The sequence below is a fragment of the Lygodium microphyllum genome, chromosome 18, assembly GCF_053477565.2.
Source record: "Lygodium microphyllum isolate KBCC chromosome 18, Lygodium_microphyllum_v1.1.10, whole genome shotgun sequence".
Classification (NCBI taxonomy): Eukaryota; Viridiplantae; Streptophyta; class Polypodiopsida; order Schizaeales; family Lygodiaceae; genus Lygodium; species Lygodium microphyllum.
Window position 1 is genome coordinate 14,333,226 of NC_141152.1, and position 19,590 is coordinate 14,352,815.

General features: G+C 44.4%; 1 protein-coding gene across 6 annotated transcripts in view; it reads left to right on the forward strand.

Moving 5' to 3' along the window:
- Positions 1-19,590, forward strand: part of LOC148020607 (uncharacterized) — an 86,095-nt gene that overhangs the window by 50,469 nt on the left and 16,036 nt on the right. For all 6 annotated transcript variants that reach the window (XR_015694570.1, XM_087698396.1, XM_087698397.1 and 3 more), the window contains 3 exons: positions 14,591-14,721; positions 14,967-15,026; positions 15,238-15,312. Coding sequence is in view for 5 of the 6 variants with exons in the window: in XM_087698396.1 (XP_087554522.1) it covers positions 14,591-14,721; positions 14,967-15,026; positions 15,238-15,312 (266 nt within the window). In the remaining variant the exon portion in view is untranslated. The remainder of the gene's footprint in view (positions 1-14,590; positions 14,722-14,966; positions 15,027-15,237; positions 15,313-19,590) is intronic.

A 19,590-nucleotide genomic window follows, 5' to 3' on the forward strand; every position in this document is an offset into this window, starting at 1 on the left:
CCCATCCATAATTAAATTAGCTAGGCCATTTGTAACCTAGAATGGCATCCAATCTCCTTTTTTTTTTTTGCAAGTAAAATGTGACTAATTATATTACTAAAAAAAACTGATTACAACGGGGTGCTCATGCTCAATAGACTAGCCGGAGTTGATGCAAAGTCACAACTACATCATGTATACAAGCTCTCAAGGTGGTTTGGGGGAGATGGGGGCATGAAGACATGGGGGGGGGGGGTGTATCGCCAATTGGGGTTGCTTGCTTGCATCACGAAGAACAGGTCCTGGCCGCCCCAAGTGTGCATGAAATGACAATGGAGCTCCTGATGAGCCCTAGACTCACCCTATACCTGGTCCCATCGGCCGCGGGGGGAGTGAATGATGGAGGTCCAAAGCTCTGGTAAGGTTGCCTGTACTGAAAGTCTCTCTTTGCCAAAAGCCTCCTAACGCCGCGCTTTCCAGATATGCCATCCAGTAAGACTCCCTATGATCTTCCATACCTCCGAGCGGTCTGCTGTGGGCTTCAGTACCTGGCAGATGGGTAGAGCCTCCAAACAGACCACTGCGCACGACCCTGTCTCGATAATGAATATTGTGTCCTGCATCTCGACCTCATATAGAGGGTGACGGCCCTGGTTGACTGCCTGCCAACAGAAAGGTTCCCATGAGATACATCCAAGGTTGGGTGCTATACGGCGAAGGATGCGGCATGCTCCTCTCTACACGAGCTGCGTCTCCTCACATGACCAAAGGTAGTGCTTTGGGATTTCCAGAGGCTGGTGTGCAGTGCTTACAACCTCCCTCCTTCTGACCTGGGCAAGCCAACTTCCCACCGCCAAGCCTCCATGTGCCACCAGCCATAAGAAATAGGACACCCTCCTCGGCCTCCAGCTATCCCATAGGCGGCACCAGAAGGTCCGTCGGAAAGGCTCCGTGATGCTGTGCTCCGCCAAGTGCTTGCTACGTGACAGCGCCCAATCCATATCCTTCTGCATCAGTACGTGTCTGCCAATCCTGGAAGTGTACTCCAGGAACTTGGATGGCTTCTTGGCGACCGTAGTGGCTGGCCATAGCCACTCTCTTGGATCCCACTCCAGCTCATCAAGTGGTCTGCTCTCCTAGATCCAAAGGTGCCACTCCCTGAGCTCCTTCCATAAAACATAGGGGTCCAGTCACCATGTCTTCCCCTGAAGGCCCACCACCCGAATCCTCCTCCATAAAAGGGCGGCTATCCCCTCATCCTGCTATCCAAGGGCTAGACCCCCCCACTCCCCCCCCCCCCCCCCCCCAAAACACCCCCCCCTGAACGGCGAAGAAAGTCCCCTGTGGGGCGCCGCCCACTCTACCTGCCACCTGTAGGGGGATGCTTGTTGGTGAAAACCTAGCTACCCAATACCTCCCCGGGCTCTATCGGCTCTAATATCGGGGGAGCAAGCCACTCCAAAGATATTACTGCGTCTATCTCCCTTCTTCTCAACTCCACTCCTCTGTGGCAGCTTGATACTCGCTGCAGCACCTCCTCGCCCGCCATCCTATACACCTCCTGCCAAATCCTGATGGTACGAGCCGGGGCCGGTCTCTCAACTAGCATACTGGATGGGGGCGTGCTCGTCGATCGGTGCCCTTACCCAATCTTTGACGTGGGGATTCTAGATCAGCGCCTGATGGTCTATATCCTCCTCGCAGCCTGGGGGCTCTGGATTAGGGCCTTACGGAGGCTCTGCCACATGCGGAGTAAGCTGCGCAAGAAAGGTGATCTGGGGGGGGGGGGTAATCTGGGATGATGTGAAGATCCATCTCAGGGATGACCTCCACTCACCGCCAAGCCTCGGTCTATAGTCTTGAGGCCCTCCTACAAAAAGACCTTGCAGGTTTGCTCGCCCGGTGTGTGGCCGTGGACAACTAGCTTGCCCAAGAGGGCGATACTCTGATACTTTGGGTCTATGATTCCAAGCCCTCCCTCTGACCGATGTCGTATAATGGTTGCCCATGCTACCTTGGCCATGGAATCCCTAGAACCATTTGACCCTGACCAAAAGAAATTCCACACTAGGCGGCGAAGCTCCACTACGCATGATAAAGAGAAGCACCAACACGAGGCAATGTACCAGGCCGTTGCTAGGAGGACCTGGTTAACCACCAGGGCTCGGTTGGCTAGTGAGAGGCGAGGCGAGGCGTGCTCGAGTAGGTCAGTTTCCTCCGAATAGAATCAAGGACAGGAAGAAATTGCAGGGCAGGAGTGATGTCGAGTCCCACGTGGAACCCTAGGTACCGGACGGTTTGCCCCTGGGACAGATGCCAGGGAGTCTTTCGAGAGGCCTTATTAGTAATCTCCCCAAAGGGTGAGACCGGTTGGAGCTTTCCCAATGGAGACTGATCACCTTATTGTCAGTGGTCTATAAGGCACTGGCAAAGATGATTGGTAGGCGACTACGCCCCGTGCTTCCAGACATCATCCATGACACACAGACATGCTTTGTTTGAGATAGGAGCATCCTAGACCATGTATTTACCTTCTTTGAGGCGACAGAGTAGACTCAACACAATGGGCAGAGACTGGCCGTACTACTCTTGGATTTCAAGAAAGCTTATGACAAGGTGGACTAGGATTTCCTAGAGGGCACTATGGTGAGGTTGGGATTTCCCCAAGTTTGGATTCGCGGGATCTCCACCCTTTACAAATCGGCCGCCAGCAAGGTTCTCATAGGCAAAAAGCGAGGGGAGGAGTTTCGGCTGGAGAGATCGGCTTGACAAGGCTATCCCCTGTCCCCATACCTGTTTCTACTCTTTGCAAAGGCAATGTCTCACTTCCTCAGGTCATGCGTGAGCGGATTACGTGGCCTCCAACTTCCAGTGAGAGAGGAGATTGAGTTGTTAGACCCAGAGTATGCGATAATACAGCACTCTACATAGAGGACGATGAGTTGATGCTAGAGAGAGTGAGGCTGGCTCTTGACGTGTTCCGTTCTGCAGAAGCGGGAGCAAAAATCAACTGGCGAAAGTCGATTGGTTTCCTCACAAACCTGGACTCTAGCACAGAGTGGGGCATCCACCTGGGATTTAGATGGGTGGAAGGCCATCAGTAGGGGGTCCTTCACCACTTCCCAGTAGGTAGTGAAGAAGGCCTTAGAGAGGCCATCCTCTCCCGGGCATTTCTGCCCATCCTGTGTATGGAAAGCCTCCTTTGGTGCTCTGTGAATTGGGCTAGGAGGGAGCGTTTCATCTTTTCTGTGATGAGGGACGGGATGTGATTCAGGCCTGCTGTCTACATCTCTGTCCCCTGGGTGATGCTGTCTCCTGTTGGAAAAGGCGCGTGTAATAGTCAGTGGCAATCTCCATCACCTCGTGTGGGCTATAACGAGTCCTTTCATATTGATCCTGAAGGCTATGTATTTGCTCTCCTGCGGTGCGAGGTTGGTGCACTTGGAAGAACTCCTTGCACATTGTGTCCCCCTTCTGCGCCCAGAAGGCTGCTGAGGTTTGGAAAGAGAACTTCGAGCGCCTGTCCTCTAGGCCAGCAATGGCTGCTTGCGCGCACATCTCGTGTGCGTGGAGGGTGGGATCCCCTAGTGTCTCCTGTAATAGGCTCTGCGTGGCTGCAAGGTCCCGCCGGAGTGCGCTCTCCTCCTCCCAGCTCTGCTGCCTGGCCTGTATGGCAGCCTCTTGGCAGATTCTGCTCGACTTGGCTAGGACCTCCGCAACCACCTTTGCTATATCCGGTCCCTCCTGTCCCACTCTTTGGTCCAAATCTGCTCTATCTGTCTCGTCACCTCCTCCCTCCTATAGATCGAGTTAAGGATCCGACAGGATTGTGTGTCTAGGGTGGATGTTGGGGGATCAAGTGTCAGGAGAATTGGGCAATGATCGGTCAACGTGGTGTCTACCAACTGCTCAATCCGGCCTCCATGAGAGCCTCCCCACTCTCCCACATAAAACCTGTCCAACCGCTCCAGCAGGACTCCAGCTAGCCGCTTGTATCCCTAAGAGAAGTCCAACGACCTCTCCCTCTTGTGGAAGGCAGGGTCTCTCCAAGCATCGCGTGCTCCTATTGCTAGCGGAAAGACCTTCCATGCCTCTTGCTCCTCCCCAACCATGCCGTGGTAGTTTCTGCCTCTTCCCTGTTGGTCCTTCAAAGCCTCCAGGTTGGTCAAGTGTCCTCCAAGGATCCAGGAGTCCACCTCTGGGAGTCCATCCACGATTTCCACCCAGAACCTGCTGTGTGCGCTAACCTCTGTAGGGGCATAGACATTGAGGACTCCAAGGCACAAGTCCCCACTATCCAATTTGATACATAGAACCCTCCTTGCCACTATCGTCCCGTGGTCTTGTACATAGACGGTGAGACTTGGGCCACTAGAGGTGCATATGCCTCCACTCCTGCCGTGGGCGCCTATGGCATGCTCCCAGTAAGTGTGCGAGCTGCCCGAAAGTACCTTCCCAACCCGCTGGGCTTGGGTGGGGGTGAGCTTGTGCTCCTGTAGAAGTAAGATGTCGATCCGACTGTCCGGCAAGGGCAGGCTGCAGCTCCTGCGGAACAATCAACTTCCTGGAACCGTGTGCCCCATTGTAGTGGAGACTATTGATATTCTAGGATGTAAGGTGTAAGTTCATGGGGAAACCTGTGACTGACGGAATAGGCATCTATTCGGTGTGGAGGTTGCTAATGAGGAGAAGAAGCTACGAGGCATGTAAGTACGCTTTACCGCTGGTCTGGAGAGTGAATTCCAGTCCCCCATGGAGGCCCTCGGCCACGGACCATAGGGGTGATAGATGCTCCAGGTGGTACTATCAATGCATCTACTAGCCATGTTGAGAGTCATGACTGTACATTGGTAGAAACGGGCCGCCTGTGCCAAGGGCCACTCGATCACATCCCTTAAAGCTCTCCATTGTGGAGGGGCTCGAAAGATAATGCTTAAGTGTGGGACCTCGGCACCAGCCCACCAGTTAATGTCCATCATGCAACCAGGCCACTGATGTGGAAACAGTGCTAGTCCTTCTTCTCCCATCCATTGGGAGATGTGGTCCGCCACCTGACTCTTCAACTCTTCCTCTATCTGTGTAGTCGTCCACTCCCCTGAGTGAGACGACTGAAGAAAAAAGGCGTAGTTTGGTCCATCCAATGGTACTAGTAGATGGACCTTGCCCTCCTTGACTTACGAACCATGAAGATCCCCACTTCTAGAGGTAGTGGAAACTCTCTGCGCTCCGTAACTCTCAGGTAGGACCGTGGGCCATTGCGGAAGAACTCTTGTGGCAACAACTGTGCCTGTCTCGGGAAAGTGTGAGGGGCGCCAGGGGCAGATGAGCTGGTGGCTGTATGGAAGGGGGAAGATTGCTGGTGCGAGGAGGATGTAGACTTGTGTGGCTCATCACCTCTTGTGGGAGGAAGGGGGGTGGGTCTGGGGGGGAACACCTGTATCGAGTGCGGGTTAGGAGGGATGCTTGGTAGGGGAGGTGGTGGGGGGAGGAGGATCGAGGGATGGTGGGATGGACGGAGATGCATGGCGGGTGTGGGGGGGGGGGGTTTTGGTGGCCTTGGAAAGGGGGGGCTGTGGGCCAGGGTCAGTGTGGGGGGTATGGGATGTGGAGGGGGGGGGGGTGGGTGTGGGGGCTGTGGGATCTCAGGTGAGGTAGTCTGTGGTGCGAGTGGTATATGTGGGGGGTTGCGGTCCTCTCGATCATTGATAATCATGCCATATGATTAGCCTTTATTTTCTTTTTGACCAAAATGAAATGGGCCTGCTTGCTAAACCTTGAAATTTATAGTGCATATACCATCATTCCCATAGGTGTCCTAGGAAGCTCAAAAATAAAATCCATCACAATGCTCTGCCAAGGCCTATCTTGAACAGGCAAGGCTGTAACAAGTCCAACATCTTTTGCCTATCATGCTTTATCTTTTGACATACGATGCCTATCTTGACAAATTGCTCTACTTCATACCTCAAAGATGGCCAATAAAGGAAATATTCCACTTTCTTGACTGTGGCATCAATGCTTATATGTCCTACATACGGAGGAGCATGACTTGTAGTGATGACTCTAGGCCTCAATTGCTTTGTGACACAGAGTCATCCATGCATCATTAGAAATCCATCTCTAAGCACAAAGTGCTCATGCCTTTGGTTGCAAAGCTGATCATAAACATTAGCAAAGTCCAAATCAATAGCATATTGCTCGTTCATGGCATCCAACTCAGTGTGATAAACCATGCCGATGGCTAAAATTTGTGGCATACATGATAGTGCATCAACCAAATATTCTTTTTGCCGTCAATATGTACAATGTGAAAATGAAACATAAAGAGAGAATCTTTCCATCTCATGTCTCTCTGACAACTTTGTCTGTGTTAGAAAATATCTCAAAGTTTGATGGTCTTTCCGCACTATAAATCAACTCCAAACAAGTAATGTTTCCATGCAGACAATGCATGAATTATAGCCAAGAACTCTTTCTTATAGATCTGCAAATTCTTTTATGCACCGTGGAAAATTTGACTCTCATAAGTCAAAACTTGGCTATTCTGCATAAGAATAGCCCCAATGCTGTTACCACATGTATCACATTGAACCAAAATGACTAAGATAGGGCAACACAAGCACAAGATCTAAAGTCATCTTTTCCTTCAACTTCTCAAATATTGAAATTTTCACTGTTGTCCATCTAAATGGTACATTCTTCTTTTGCAAAGCATGCAATGGAGGTGCAATTTCAGCAAACCCGCATACATACTTCCTGTAGCAAGAACATAAACCTAAAAAGCAGTAGATCTAATGAACATTCTTCAAAGGTAGCCATGAATGTATTGCCTCAACCTTAGCAAGGTCCATACGAATACCATCAGCCGACAAAATGTGTCCCAAAAAGTAGATTTCATGCAAAAAGAATTTACTTTTCTTATCATTGGTAACCAACCTATGCTTATGGAGTTCATTAAACACAATGTCCAAGTGCTTTCTATGCGCTGCCTCATTCTTTGAATAGACAATCATGTCATCAAAGAAAATATCCACAAATTCTCTATGTGGCTTGAAGTTGCAATCTATTAATTATTAAATGTGAAAGGAGGATTCATAAGTCCAAAAGACATGACAAGAAATTCATACATTCCAAAAGATGTCTTGAAAGCTGTCTTAGGCACATCCTGTGATCTAATGCGTATCTAATGATAACCACTTTTCAAATGTGTACAACTAAAAATGGCTGTCCCCTGTAATCTATCTATAACATTATCGATCCGAGGGATCGAAAATCGGTTCTTTATCGTGATCTTGTTCAAAGAAAGATAGTCAATGCACATATGCCATGAACCACCATTTTTTTGTACCAAAAGCACTAGAGAACAAAAAGGAGATGAGTTGGGATGAATCAGCCCTTTTTATAACAGCTCATTTACCTAACTCATAATCTCCTTCTATTGGGCTACACTAACTTTGTAGGGTGGCTTATTAGGTGGGCTACTTCTAGGGATAAGATCTATGCTATGATCTTCAGGCCTTTCAGGCGGTATCTGGCTTGGAAGTGACTGAGAGAAGCAATCAACATACATTTTCAAAAATGACATGTGATCATTGTCTAATTTAGACATATTACCAACATTCTCACTATCATCCTTTTTCTTAGTAAAAACCAAGTAGCTGAAAGATTATTTTTCATTACTTTAGAAGTAGTAGCTATAGACGGAGGAGGAGGCACAAATTATGATGGTGATATGGCCGAGGATTCAAAGAGAAGTGGCCACTCGAGGGGCAAACACATGTGAAAGATAGGATTGCAAGTCTCCAAGTATTTGAGGGCTCACAAGCAACTAGCATGGAGGTCTCCCTCTTTGTCTTTCCTATATTCTTTTTCTTCACTAGAAGCATTGTGGGCAACAAGAGTAAAGGTGATCTTTGGTTCTCTCTCCATTTTCTTCTCCTTTTCTATGACTTTCTAGATCCTGCGATGGATTTAATGCAAAAATCCTTGATTCCTTTGGACAGTCCACATACATATTTTTCCACTTGCTCATGAAGGGATACGAGGCAATAAGAAGTGATGGGTAACAATGCATCCCAAAACTTCTTATTGTATTGTTCCAAATTTTTGCATTCCTTAGCATCCAGCTTGTTCCAAGCTGTCATGATGTCCATCTCAAAGGTACTTGTCAACCAATTCAATGTAAACATTTGCTTGAATTATATCCATGTTGACGGTGCTCTACCCTGCATCAAAAGCCTAGACCATCACTGCAATGCATTCCCCTTCAAGAAAGTGGCTCCCTTTTGAATCTTTGAGGATTTGGTAAAGTTTCCCCCTAAATAGACAGCAACAAACTGTTGAATGAAAATGAAAGCTTTCAGCCTGTCTTGTGCACCATTAAAGAACTCAAACTTCTCTGCTTTTCCACCCTCATCATAGTACTTTGTTGCCCCTTTGGGTGTCAAGTTGTCATACACTGGCTATTGTAAAAAGGGTGCATTTGCTGAATTTACATAAAAACCAATACCAAGCAGAGCATTTGCATGGCCAGTACTCATTCCTTGAGCCCAATAAACATCCGGGGGTGTAGATGCATTACGAAACATGCTACTTTGACCCTAGGCATCAAGCCAATACTGCTATACATAGTGTTTTGCATGTTTCCAGTCATACCCGATACATTGGGCCTTGCATACCATGCATTGGCTGTTGCATAGCATAGGGATTTGTGCCATCCATTCCTATATGCAGTCTCTATCCAACCATACTTGAAAAAATTTTGCTACCACCAAAGTATCCTGGCTGCCCCATCATAGCATGCATGCTTGGCTGTCCAAAATCCATTGAATTGGCGCTTTCATGTTGGCCTTGCAGTTGTATCCTTGCTTTGAAGGTACCAAGTGCTTGTTCATTGGTCTCTTTGGGAGCTTCAAGTGAAGGCTTTGGCATTACCTTCGATGCCTCTTGCTGTCCCAAGGTGTAGAAGATGACTTCTTCTTCTTGCCCTTGCTGTCCTTCTTCGGAGAATTGAAAAATCGGGTGATTTGAGGATTCTTTGCCAATTCAACAAAGAGATTTGTTGCTATCCTCATCTGATTCTTGAATTGGTGATCAAATTCCTATTCACTTTACTGGTCATCAGCCTCATTATGCCTCGAAGGCCCTATATCTTTCCCCTACAACTATTTCAGCTTGCTGTCTATCATATAAGCCTTGTCCAAGTTCAGACATTGCATTTCCTTCATTCCCATGTGAATATCCATACTGAGAGGCATCATCACTGCTTGATTCTATCTCACTGTATGAAGACATCTTGCTGTAATTTCTTAGCTAAACATAAAAATCAGCATTAACACAAAGCTTTGGCTTGCAATCAAGTGCGTCGGGCCCACCAAATCAAATTATTAAGTAGTATCCTAGCAATGGAACCATGAAACCAGCCTTCCTTCTTGGATAGGATGGTAATTCTTGATCAAGCACTTAATTACAACAATTAGTAAATAAACATAAATTGAAAATGCACAATTCACCTTAAAATTCTTGGATAGTAGACACCTTGTTCACTGCAAAACCGGCGCCTATAGTTACGTGGAATAGGAAACGGGAATGGGAACAGGAACGGGATCCCTTGCAATGGGGGAAGATGCCCAAGGTCAAGGAATGAGAACGAAGGGAACCACACATGTCTTAAGTATCCTAAATATGCCCTGCATGACCCAAATTGCTCCAAATTGCCACAAATTGCCCCAATAGCCTCCCAATGCTACAAATCACCCAAATTGTCATAAATGCCCCAAAATTGCTCCAAATTACTCTCAATGTGTAACCAACCTTCCTTTTTGGAATGGGTGGTGATAACCTGATTTAAGAGTTAATTACAGCAATAAATAAATGCACATAAAACGAAATACACACTTTACCATAACATTCTTGGACAGTAGACTCCTTGTTGGCCCCAAAATTGGTGCCTCTTGCGGTATTTCTTTAGCTTTCATTCAATTGGAAGGAGTACAACTTGAGATTCTTTAATCTCCTCCTGCTAACCAATTGCTCTTGTTGTCATAAATGACCAGCAAGCCTTTTGGGTCATTTGCCCCTTGATTCACCTAGGACTTCTTCTCCAATTTGACCCTTGGCTGGCCAAATGCTGCGCCAAATCAATTCGAGATGGGTTGGCTCCTGAAATCCCTTGATAATCTTCAATTACCATTTGGCCAAATCAATTCGAGATGGGCAGGCTCCTGAAATCCCTTGATAATCTTCAATTACCAGCTGGGATTTCAATCCCTTGAGCCTTCAATCTTTGGCACGGATCCCAAGGTGGTTGTTAAACCCTAATTTCTGCTATAAATTAGGGTTTACTGTAGAAATTACAGATTAGCCCACCAAAAATGGCAGAAATCTCCTCCAAATGGCTGAGAATCGCTAAGAATGGCTGACATAGGCTGAAGGAGATGAGAGAATGCTGTAAAGAGAGAAAATTTTGAGATTTATCGCGAAAAACTGATCAAAATCAGTTGCTGCCCTGTTGTACCAGCCCCAAATGGATGCACCAATAACAAAAGGAGCATTAGAGACTGTGATCTTCAGGAGAAAGTGTATCAGCAGCAATTGTCAGCTTCCCAAGGTCAAGAATATGCAATCTCCATTACCAAAATGGTCTCCAATGGCTGGGAATTGGCCCCAAAAGCTGGCAGCAACAGTCCAACACCTCTTCCCAACAGCTCCAAAATGAAAAAACGAGATTTTCCTCTCCCTTCAGCCCTATTTAGCCTTTCTCCCACTTGCATGGGAAAGTTTTGCCAAGTGGCAGCTTTCTTAATCCATTTTCAGCAATTTCCAGCCATTTAATTAATTTTCAGAATTAATTAATTTTGAAAATTAATTCAGCCCTTAATCCATCCCTAGAAAATTGACCTTGCCCATCCAAAAATTAATTGGCTAGGCCATTTGCAACCCAAAGTGGTCCCATGCATTAATTGATCCTTGGACAAGCATTAATCCATTAATTAATGCCTAGTCCCTAGTGTCACCACTGACACTTAATGGCCAATTAATGGTCCTAGGGGCAAACTGGCACCAAAATTCACCTAGAATCTAACAAGTGTAACTTGTTACTATTTTTGCCTTTGACACCCATCTTTTTCACAGGGGCCTTCGGCCTTCAACTGTGAGAAAGTAGCTTGCACCTCACATGCCCAACACATGCGTATCTTTTAATTGCACATTTGATTAATCCTTTAATCAAATGTCAATTAAACATAAGCAAAGTATCAAATTTTCACGTCCTCGTGACAGCTGTGGGCGGCAAGCTCTGCCTCTCTCTGTAGCTCTATTCAAGGTGACTGCTCGGAGTGGAGCCACTGGTCGGTTGGTTGCAGTCCTCATTGTAGAGGGGGTGGCCGAGGGTCTGTAGAATCTTGGAGGATGCATTGTTTTGTGTTCGCTACTGTTTGGTCCCGGACCCGTCGAAGGTGGTCTCTATGTCGGCGTAGCTCCAGGAGGAAGAGCCTGAGGCATTTTTGGTCGGGGAAGTCTAGTGTTTGGGAGAGTGGCCCGAATCCCTCCTTGAAGAGATAGTGGAAGCAGCCTTTGATCTCGTAGTACACTGGGCATCTATATATGTAATGTTATTCTCTCTCTGGCTCCAGTTGACATAGTTGGCAGATCCTGTTCTCTGGGGGGGAGAGAGTCTGCTCCATATCTGCTTGTCTCAATCCATAGCTGGTGTAATGACGTACGGAGTTGCCCGATGGCACTTCGGACCCCATGGGATAGGTGTACATCCATGTATCTCGGAGCTGTCAGGTGTGAGGCATAGGAGGTACTCTCGGTAGAAGGTCATCTTCTTCCCAAAGAGAGAGAGAGAGAGAGAGAGAGAGAGAGAGAGAGAGAGAGAGAGAGATTAGCGGGTGCACATTAGGCAATGGAAATGGATGAACAGGTGGCAAAAGGAGTGTGACATGGGCAAGAAGAAAAAACAGGAAAAATGTGAATTTTAGGTCAGCAGGCTTGGAACGGCCTTTCCAAACAAGGAATGGTAGGGAATGGGCTTGGAAATTGCAAGGAATGTTCCTTGGCGGTTTCACCTTCTCGGAGGGTTTGGAACACATACCTATATGCCTGAATTGCTGTTCTCTGTTTCTATGTCAATGCCCCTTTGGGTATTTCTTTAACTTTCTTGACTAATGGATTGGGTATAAGCTAAGATTCCACAATCTCCTTGGCTGATCCAAAAGCCCCTTGTTGTAGACGCAATTAGCACACAAATTGGGCAAATTGCTGAATTTCTCCCAAGACTTGCTTCAATTGGACAACAAAAGGCCAAATGCTACCCCAAATTCACAATGGAGTAATTGGCATTTGAATTCCTTGATTCCACAAATTGGAGGTGTTGAATTTAGTGCACAATGCCTTCTCCTAATGGCATGGGTCTTGAGTAGTTGCTAAACCCTAATTTCTCCAAAAATTTAGGGTTTACTGCAGAATTCCTTTGCTGTCCACCAAATTATGTTAAGATTTGCTCCAAATGGTTGAGATAAGTTGAGATCTTTTGAGAATTGACTAAATGAGGTGAGAGAATGCCAAAGAGAGAAGATTAAGAGATTTCCTCATGGAGAAACCCTCCAATCTACCTATTGCTTGTTTCAACCAGCACGAAAAGCAGCTGATTGCAGCCTAGAAGCACTAGAATTGTTGTCGCTAGTCAACTAATGATGTTGCCAACCCTTGATGGGCCATCTCCTGCTATGGGCTGCCTATTGATGTCTCCAAATGGTTGTCACCTGTTGTAATCTGCTGTTTTCTACTGAGAAAATGAACCACCAGCCTTCTCTCTCTCCTCCTCCACTTGAAAATCAATTTGAGTGGTTGAGACCAAGTCCCAAAAACGTTTTCTGAGTTTGTTTGTGGTCTCTAGGATAGCTCCCACAATTTTTGGTGCATTTCACACTACTTGGGGCTATCCTCCTCTTGCCCTCCCTCAGTAGAACCCTTTTTGGTTGTTGCTCCCATGGTCTTCAAGCTATTGTTGACCCCTCCTCTCAGGCATAAAAACCTTACTGTATCCTTTTTTTATCAGCCTCAGTACAAGCTCCCCAAGCTCTGAAATCTTAGCCCTTAGGAGCTCCTTCAACCATTCTTGGCCACACTTGCCCAGATTGAAGACATGGAGCTCAACATGCAGGATTTCTCATGGGCAGCCATGAAAACTCTACTTGAAGCTTTCAAGTTTGAACTTTTTGCTATATCCTAAGTGGATAGTCTCTCTCAACTGAGAAGTCACCAATCTCGTTAGAGGAGTGCTTTGACCAAGATGGACATTGTGAAGGAATATGAGATGAAGAAGAGCCGAGTCTCAATGATCCCTAAATGAAATGTTTAGATGAAGTCCTCCAAAGCAAAACCATAATGCCTCAATAGAGCCTTGATTGAAGGAGTAGCTTGAGAAAGCATTAAAGGATTCGAAGATGGAGGGGTCTAAGCCATCGTGAATTAGCATGTGATGTATAGTATAATCAAGAACAAACCAAGCAAAACCATAATGCCTCAATAGAGCCTTGATTGAAGGAGTAGCTTGAGAAAGCATCAAAGGATTCGAAGATGGAGGGGTCTAAGCCATCGTGAATTAACACGTGATGACAAACCAAGCAATTCATGATAGCCTCAAGTAACTCTTTAGAAGAGCATTGGCTTTAATACCATGTAGCATGTGGAGATATTCTAGGGTTTACAAAAGAAAACATTGAGTATATGGCCATGATTGGAATGTAGAAAACTCAAACACAAATGCAAAAACACAAAACACAAAAACACAAACATAGAAGAAAGAGAACTTTGAAGTAAATGAATGAATGCTGTAAATGAATGAAAGAAAGTACAAGATGCTCAAAGGCAAAGCTATTCAACAACATATGACTCTCTTGGGAGTGGGCTGAGGGAGTAGTCAGAGAGTGAGATCCGCTGGAGACGGATCCTAAGTGCCATAACCATTAGTGGGAGCTGAGATGAGGGTGAAAGTGGAAGGGCATCAGGTTGGTGGGCCGGAACTGGTAAATGCAGCAATGATGGCAGCTGATCACCGACAGAAGTGGGAGGCTGGATGACAGCAACGGGAGGAAGTTCTGATGTAGGACAGCTTGCTGATGCAGAAAACACAGGCTGTAGGGTTAGCAGCAGTGTGACGGCTGATGATTCAGCAGTGTGCAGCAAACACAGCTGGGAAGAGGGGGGTAGGTTGCTTGCGACAACTGGTATTAGGCACCTAGTGTTAGAGAGAACAGGGCAGCAAGACAGCTGATGGTGTGGACCTGCAAAACAAGGGATGAGCTGAATGGTGAGCAGCCTATCTATTTATAGATGAGTGGGTCCTCCCAAATTTATTGAAACCTCGCATTGGGACGTAGACACTCTCTAGGACCTCACATTGTTTAATGAAACTTTAGGTAATCTACATGTTTAGGGCTGTTTTAAAGAGCTAAGATTACCTCGCGGGTTGCCACTCTCCAACATAGTTTTATTAATGACAAATCTTGAGAGTTTTAGAATTTCTTTGGAACATTTGAAAGAGAATGGTTGTCCTTTGAATGTTTAATCTTCCTACCATCCTGGGCTTTTTATATTTTGACAGGCAAACTCACCACTTTGGATATTGGGAACAACAGTATTGGACATAAAGGGGCTTTACATGTAGCAGACCTTATCAAGAAAACAAAAACCCTTCAGTGGTTGAATCTTTACATGAATGACATCAGTGATGAGGTAGATCTGGTTCCTATTTGCCCATATGAAATTGTAGATATTTGTCTGCTTACAACTTATCCTGCTAAAGTGTCAAACAGTCAAGTTTGTTTGTATCAGTAGAAGTGGCTCACTAGAAGTATAAGTATACTCGCAAAGTTTTTGTTTGCTTCAAACAGTTGGATGAAGGCTTCAAGGAACCTAAGAACAACTAGAAGCATTGCATTATTGACGCTTTTTTCGACATTTTTTATGCTTTTATGCAGGGAGCACATCGAATTGCAGATGCATTAAAGAGGAATGTCACATTGACGACAATAGATCTGGTTTGCACCTATTTTCTTCTCATACATGTGTGTTTGGTCTATGTGATGATGGCATTGTGTAGAAGTCTACTTGTGAAGTATTTGGTCCTTCTATTGAAGAAAGGGCATTGTGTAGAAGTCTAGTTGTGAAGTATTTGGTCCTTCTATTGAAGGAAGGGCATGAAGGGCTTGGCTGGGATTAAGTTTTTGTCGTTTCCTTTTTTGTGGATAGGGTGGAAATAACATACATGCAGAAGGTACGGGTTACATTGCAAATGCTTTGAAAGAGAACACAACTATCACTACGGTGAGTTATTGCTTATTAATGGATTTGGTTGCTATGTTTATCTCTTTGAGATTATTATTTTTCAGCATAAGCTATAATTGCATTTTAGGTGCTGTTATACTGAGCTGTCCGCAAAAGGCACAGAGCATTGTGGTATGGTCTTATACTGGATGGGACATCTTCCAAATGCAAAAACACTCACAAATATTTGTGCAAAGGAAGGACTTGAATGCTAAGCAAGGTGAAATTGTCTAGGAGGATGGATTGAGAGGAATGGAACTGGACTGAACTTCCCAGCAGGTCCGCTGAGCTATTGTTCCTACCTTCCCACATTCAGCCAGCTGCTGTTACCGCCTTCCCATGCCCAGCCATTCTGTCTCCTTGCCAGCCAATTTGCTGACTCAGCCAGCTGCACCCTAGTCTGCCCTCCTAGCCAGCAGACTGTCCCTCAGCCACAGTCATTGTGCTGCTGTCTCTCTGGCAGACAGCGCACCTGCATCCCGTCCTTCTGCACGTCTCTCTGTGCATGCAGCCTGCACCTTTTACCAGCCTTAATTGCACACATTTTCGGTACCTTCCCATCCTGCACACAGCATTTCCCTGTTTCATACACCCTCCTTTTCTTTCCTGGTAGCCAATCCTTCCCCTTTAATAGCCCTATTCAAGCTCCTCTCCTCGCTTACATTTTTCCCCATCCACCATGACAGAACCTGCTGAGCAAATTTCAGGCATCCACGTTGTGTAGCCTGCCTTGATCTTCAGTGGCCTACTTCGACAGATACCTCTGGGTTAGAGTTATTGTCCATATTGACTCTATTGATACTTTTCTTGAATCATTCAGGATTCCTTCCAATCACAGAGCATACCTCACTGGACCTGTTCCTTACTCTGACCTCCCTAGGTAGTGCATCTGTCATGTAGGCTAAACTGACATGATGGGAAACACTAAAAAGCTGCGACCATGGGTGTATTTAATTATACATGTATGGGGTTCAAGGGACATGATTATTACATACATATGTATGTTACTCGTGTGAACACAAGTTGAGGCTTCATAGCAGCTAGAAAAGTTTAGAAACGAAATGTCAGAAATGTGCATAAGTTTCTTTCAAGAGGGGGTAAAATAAGAAATGCGGGTTTTTTTACATAGGGATTTTTAATAGTTTTGACTAGGGAAAGAGTTTCTAAACCTCTATGGAATTCTCTCTTAAACAAAGAATGGCCAATTGAGTTTGAGTGATAATAGAATCAATTGAGAATAGTACATTATACATTACATATCCATGATCCATTATTGACTTGTCACTTATGTCAAAGTTAGTCTTTGGACAAGCTATACTATGGTTTAGAACTCAAACATTATGATTCATACATGTCATACAAAGAAAATCGAAATTAAAATGTAAATAGCCTATCAATAATATGGACTGAGTCAAGTCGCAACATCATGATTCTCATTTCAAAACAAACTTACAAAATGTCAAAATTGAGAATGAATCGTAATATATCATAAATGAGACTAAAGTCATATAATATTCAACTCTCAAGACAAGAATAGATGCTAGATTGACAAAGTCCAATAAGTAAACAAAATCACAAAAAAATCAGTCTCTTGTCTAAAATCTTGAGCCCTCACGAGTCATTACACATCATCATCATCATGTTTAATAGTGTCCAATAGTTTTTGTCAAAAAAACCATGTTTTGGGTTTCAATTCACAAAAAAAAAAACCCCACGTTTTCAACTCTCAGAAACATTTTGTAAGTTTCAAATTCAAAGAAATGCATTTCTTAGCTGCTATGTGAGGCTTAATATTTATGGGCTTTAAGCCAATTAATATGTGTAAAGGAGGACTATGGCCAAGTAAGCTGGTGAGGTTGGCAGGTGAATCGATAAATACAGCCTTGTGAGGTTGGGAGGTGAAACATGATAGCTTGCATCCACTTTTCTACTACTTGAATTTCTTACTAAATTTCAATTTTTGTGCATAACGATAGTCACTACTAGCCTTCATTCATTGGTCTCAGAGCCTAATGATGTCGCAAAAGATGAAGAAATGTGGGCCAGATACTTTATCAGTGTCATGACACCTTGGTGCATTACAGTAAGGGGTTAAAAATGCTTATAGTTCAGTCAAATAGCAATTTCATCGGTCTCAAATGTGTAAAGACATCCTAGATTATGTAGTGAAATATAGTAAATGTGGGGACAATAAAGCTGAAACTTGAAAGATTAAGGATGGGAGGACTTTTCCATCTTTGGGCATTCCTTCAAGAAGATAGTAGTGTATCATGGATTTCACTTTGGATTACTTTAGGATGCAGAAAAGCACGACTTTGTGTGTATCGTTGTGCATTAGGCTAACCAAAATGGCTAGGAGTCTAGAAGTGACTAGATTGTTCATAGAGAATCTATACTGATTATATTGCCTTTAGGCAATTATTCGGAAAATATGGTGGAGTACCATAACCGATGGGCAAACTAAAAGGGTTTATCAAATTCTTAGAGCCTTATTTGATATGAAAACTGTAGAATTGGCTAGATTGTTAATGGAAAATTTATGGCGATTATTGCCTTTAGGCCATTATTATTGTGGATTTTGATAGAAAGTTTGATAGTACATCAGATTTTGCACAACCAATGGGCAAACTACCAAGTTCTTAGAGGGTTTGCTTCAGGTTGTGTTAGAAGACGAGAAGGGGAAGAGTACTTACTAGTTACCCATAGTAGCAAAGGATTTCCTAGAAGATACGAACAAACTTTTAAAACTTGTTGAAACTAGCATTAAGAAGGTAGAAGATAGAGCCAGAGCCTATACTGATCCACATAGCAAATGTCCCTCTTTTGAAATACCAATGTTTTTAGTAGTTCCTAAAATTTCTATAATCACGGAGAGGGGACAATGTCCAAAGTTCTTATCTTGGTATGGTGTTCTCTTCATAGAATTTTGGAAGATAGAAGAGATGGCTTATAAGCTCCAAGTACTTGCCACAAGTAGGGTCCATCCAATGTTTCCCATAGGCTGCCAAGAGTGTCTAGGAAAGTGGAAAGAGTACTTTGAAATAGCTCAATATGGTAGCAAGCAAGCATCACTCAAAGACCATTTCTCAATTTATAGTTAGACCTTTTGGATACGGTTTTTGAGGACGAAAACGTTTCTTAAGGGAAAGGAAATGTTTCATAGATTAAAGTGGATGATGTGGAAACACTAGAAAGATGTGACTGTCCGTATATTTGATTATACACATACACAGTTCAGGGGGCCATGACCATTATACACACAAAAGTTATTCCCATTTATGTGTGTAAAAGGGGCTAAGGCCAAGTAAGTTGGTGATGTGGTAGGTGTGCATTAATTGATCAAAATGATTTTTATTTGGTTTTACATTTCCAACCCCAGTTCTTTGAAGGGGGGTCTTTAGTTTGGGGTGTACACAACTAAACTGATCTCTGAGATGATCCCAAAAGCTACGTTTAAAATGCTAGCTTCTGAATTATGTGACTTACCTTTGAGCCATGGTTGTTGTTGTTAAGCCTTTGAGCTATATATCTTCCACCCTTGATTAATGTGGCAACTTTGAATCTTTAAGTTTCTTGGTAGTATATGTCATAGATTGTTCCAACTTTCATGTGCCTAACCACATTTTTGTAAACTCTCAATATGTTGAACTAGTGTAAAGGGAGTAGACACTACTCCTACATTGGAGTTAGACCTTCCTGCTTGTATGTTCTTCTTTGGCCGGGATTTGACACTATTTGATCTTCAAGTAAGACCTTCCCATAGGTTTATGCATTCATGTTTCATATCATAGGTTCGGTCACTTGTCATAGGGATGTGTAGTTTTATTGCTTTGCTTTGACATAATTAAGATGTGCACATGTGAAGTGCATGTTAATTTGGGTGATACTCTAAAACCCAAGGTGGGAAGTGAGAGACATTGGCAAGCTGCAAAAGTTGTCATAAGTTATGTTAGAGAGGTACTAATGGGTGCTTGGTGACGATCTTGGTATTAGAGATTAAATAGGCTCCTAGGTTTGACTGCTGGTGTCATTTGGGCAGGAAAAATCAAGCATTTAAATGTCTAGATTGAGGTTGATGAAAGTTAAAACAAGTTTCGAGTTCAAAGGGCTCAGCACATAAAAGGTCAATGGTCAGTGGTCAATTTATGGGCAGGGACGAGGATTTTTAATTTCCGCAATTAATTAATTGCTGGCAATTAGAGTCTAGAGGTTCAGAGTGCATTGGAAGGTGTACCACTTGTCAAGCTAAGAGAGAACATGCCATGCAAGGCTGTCTAA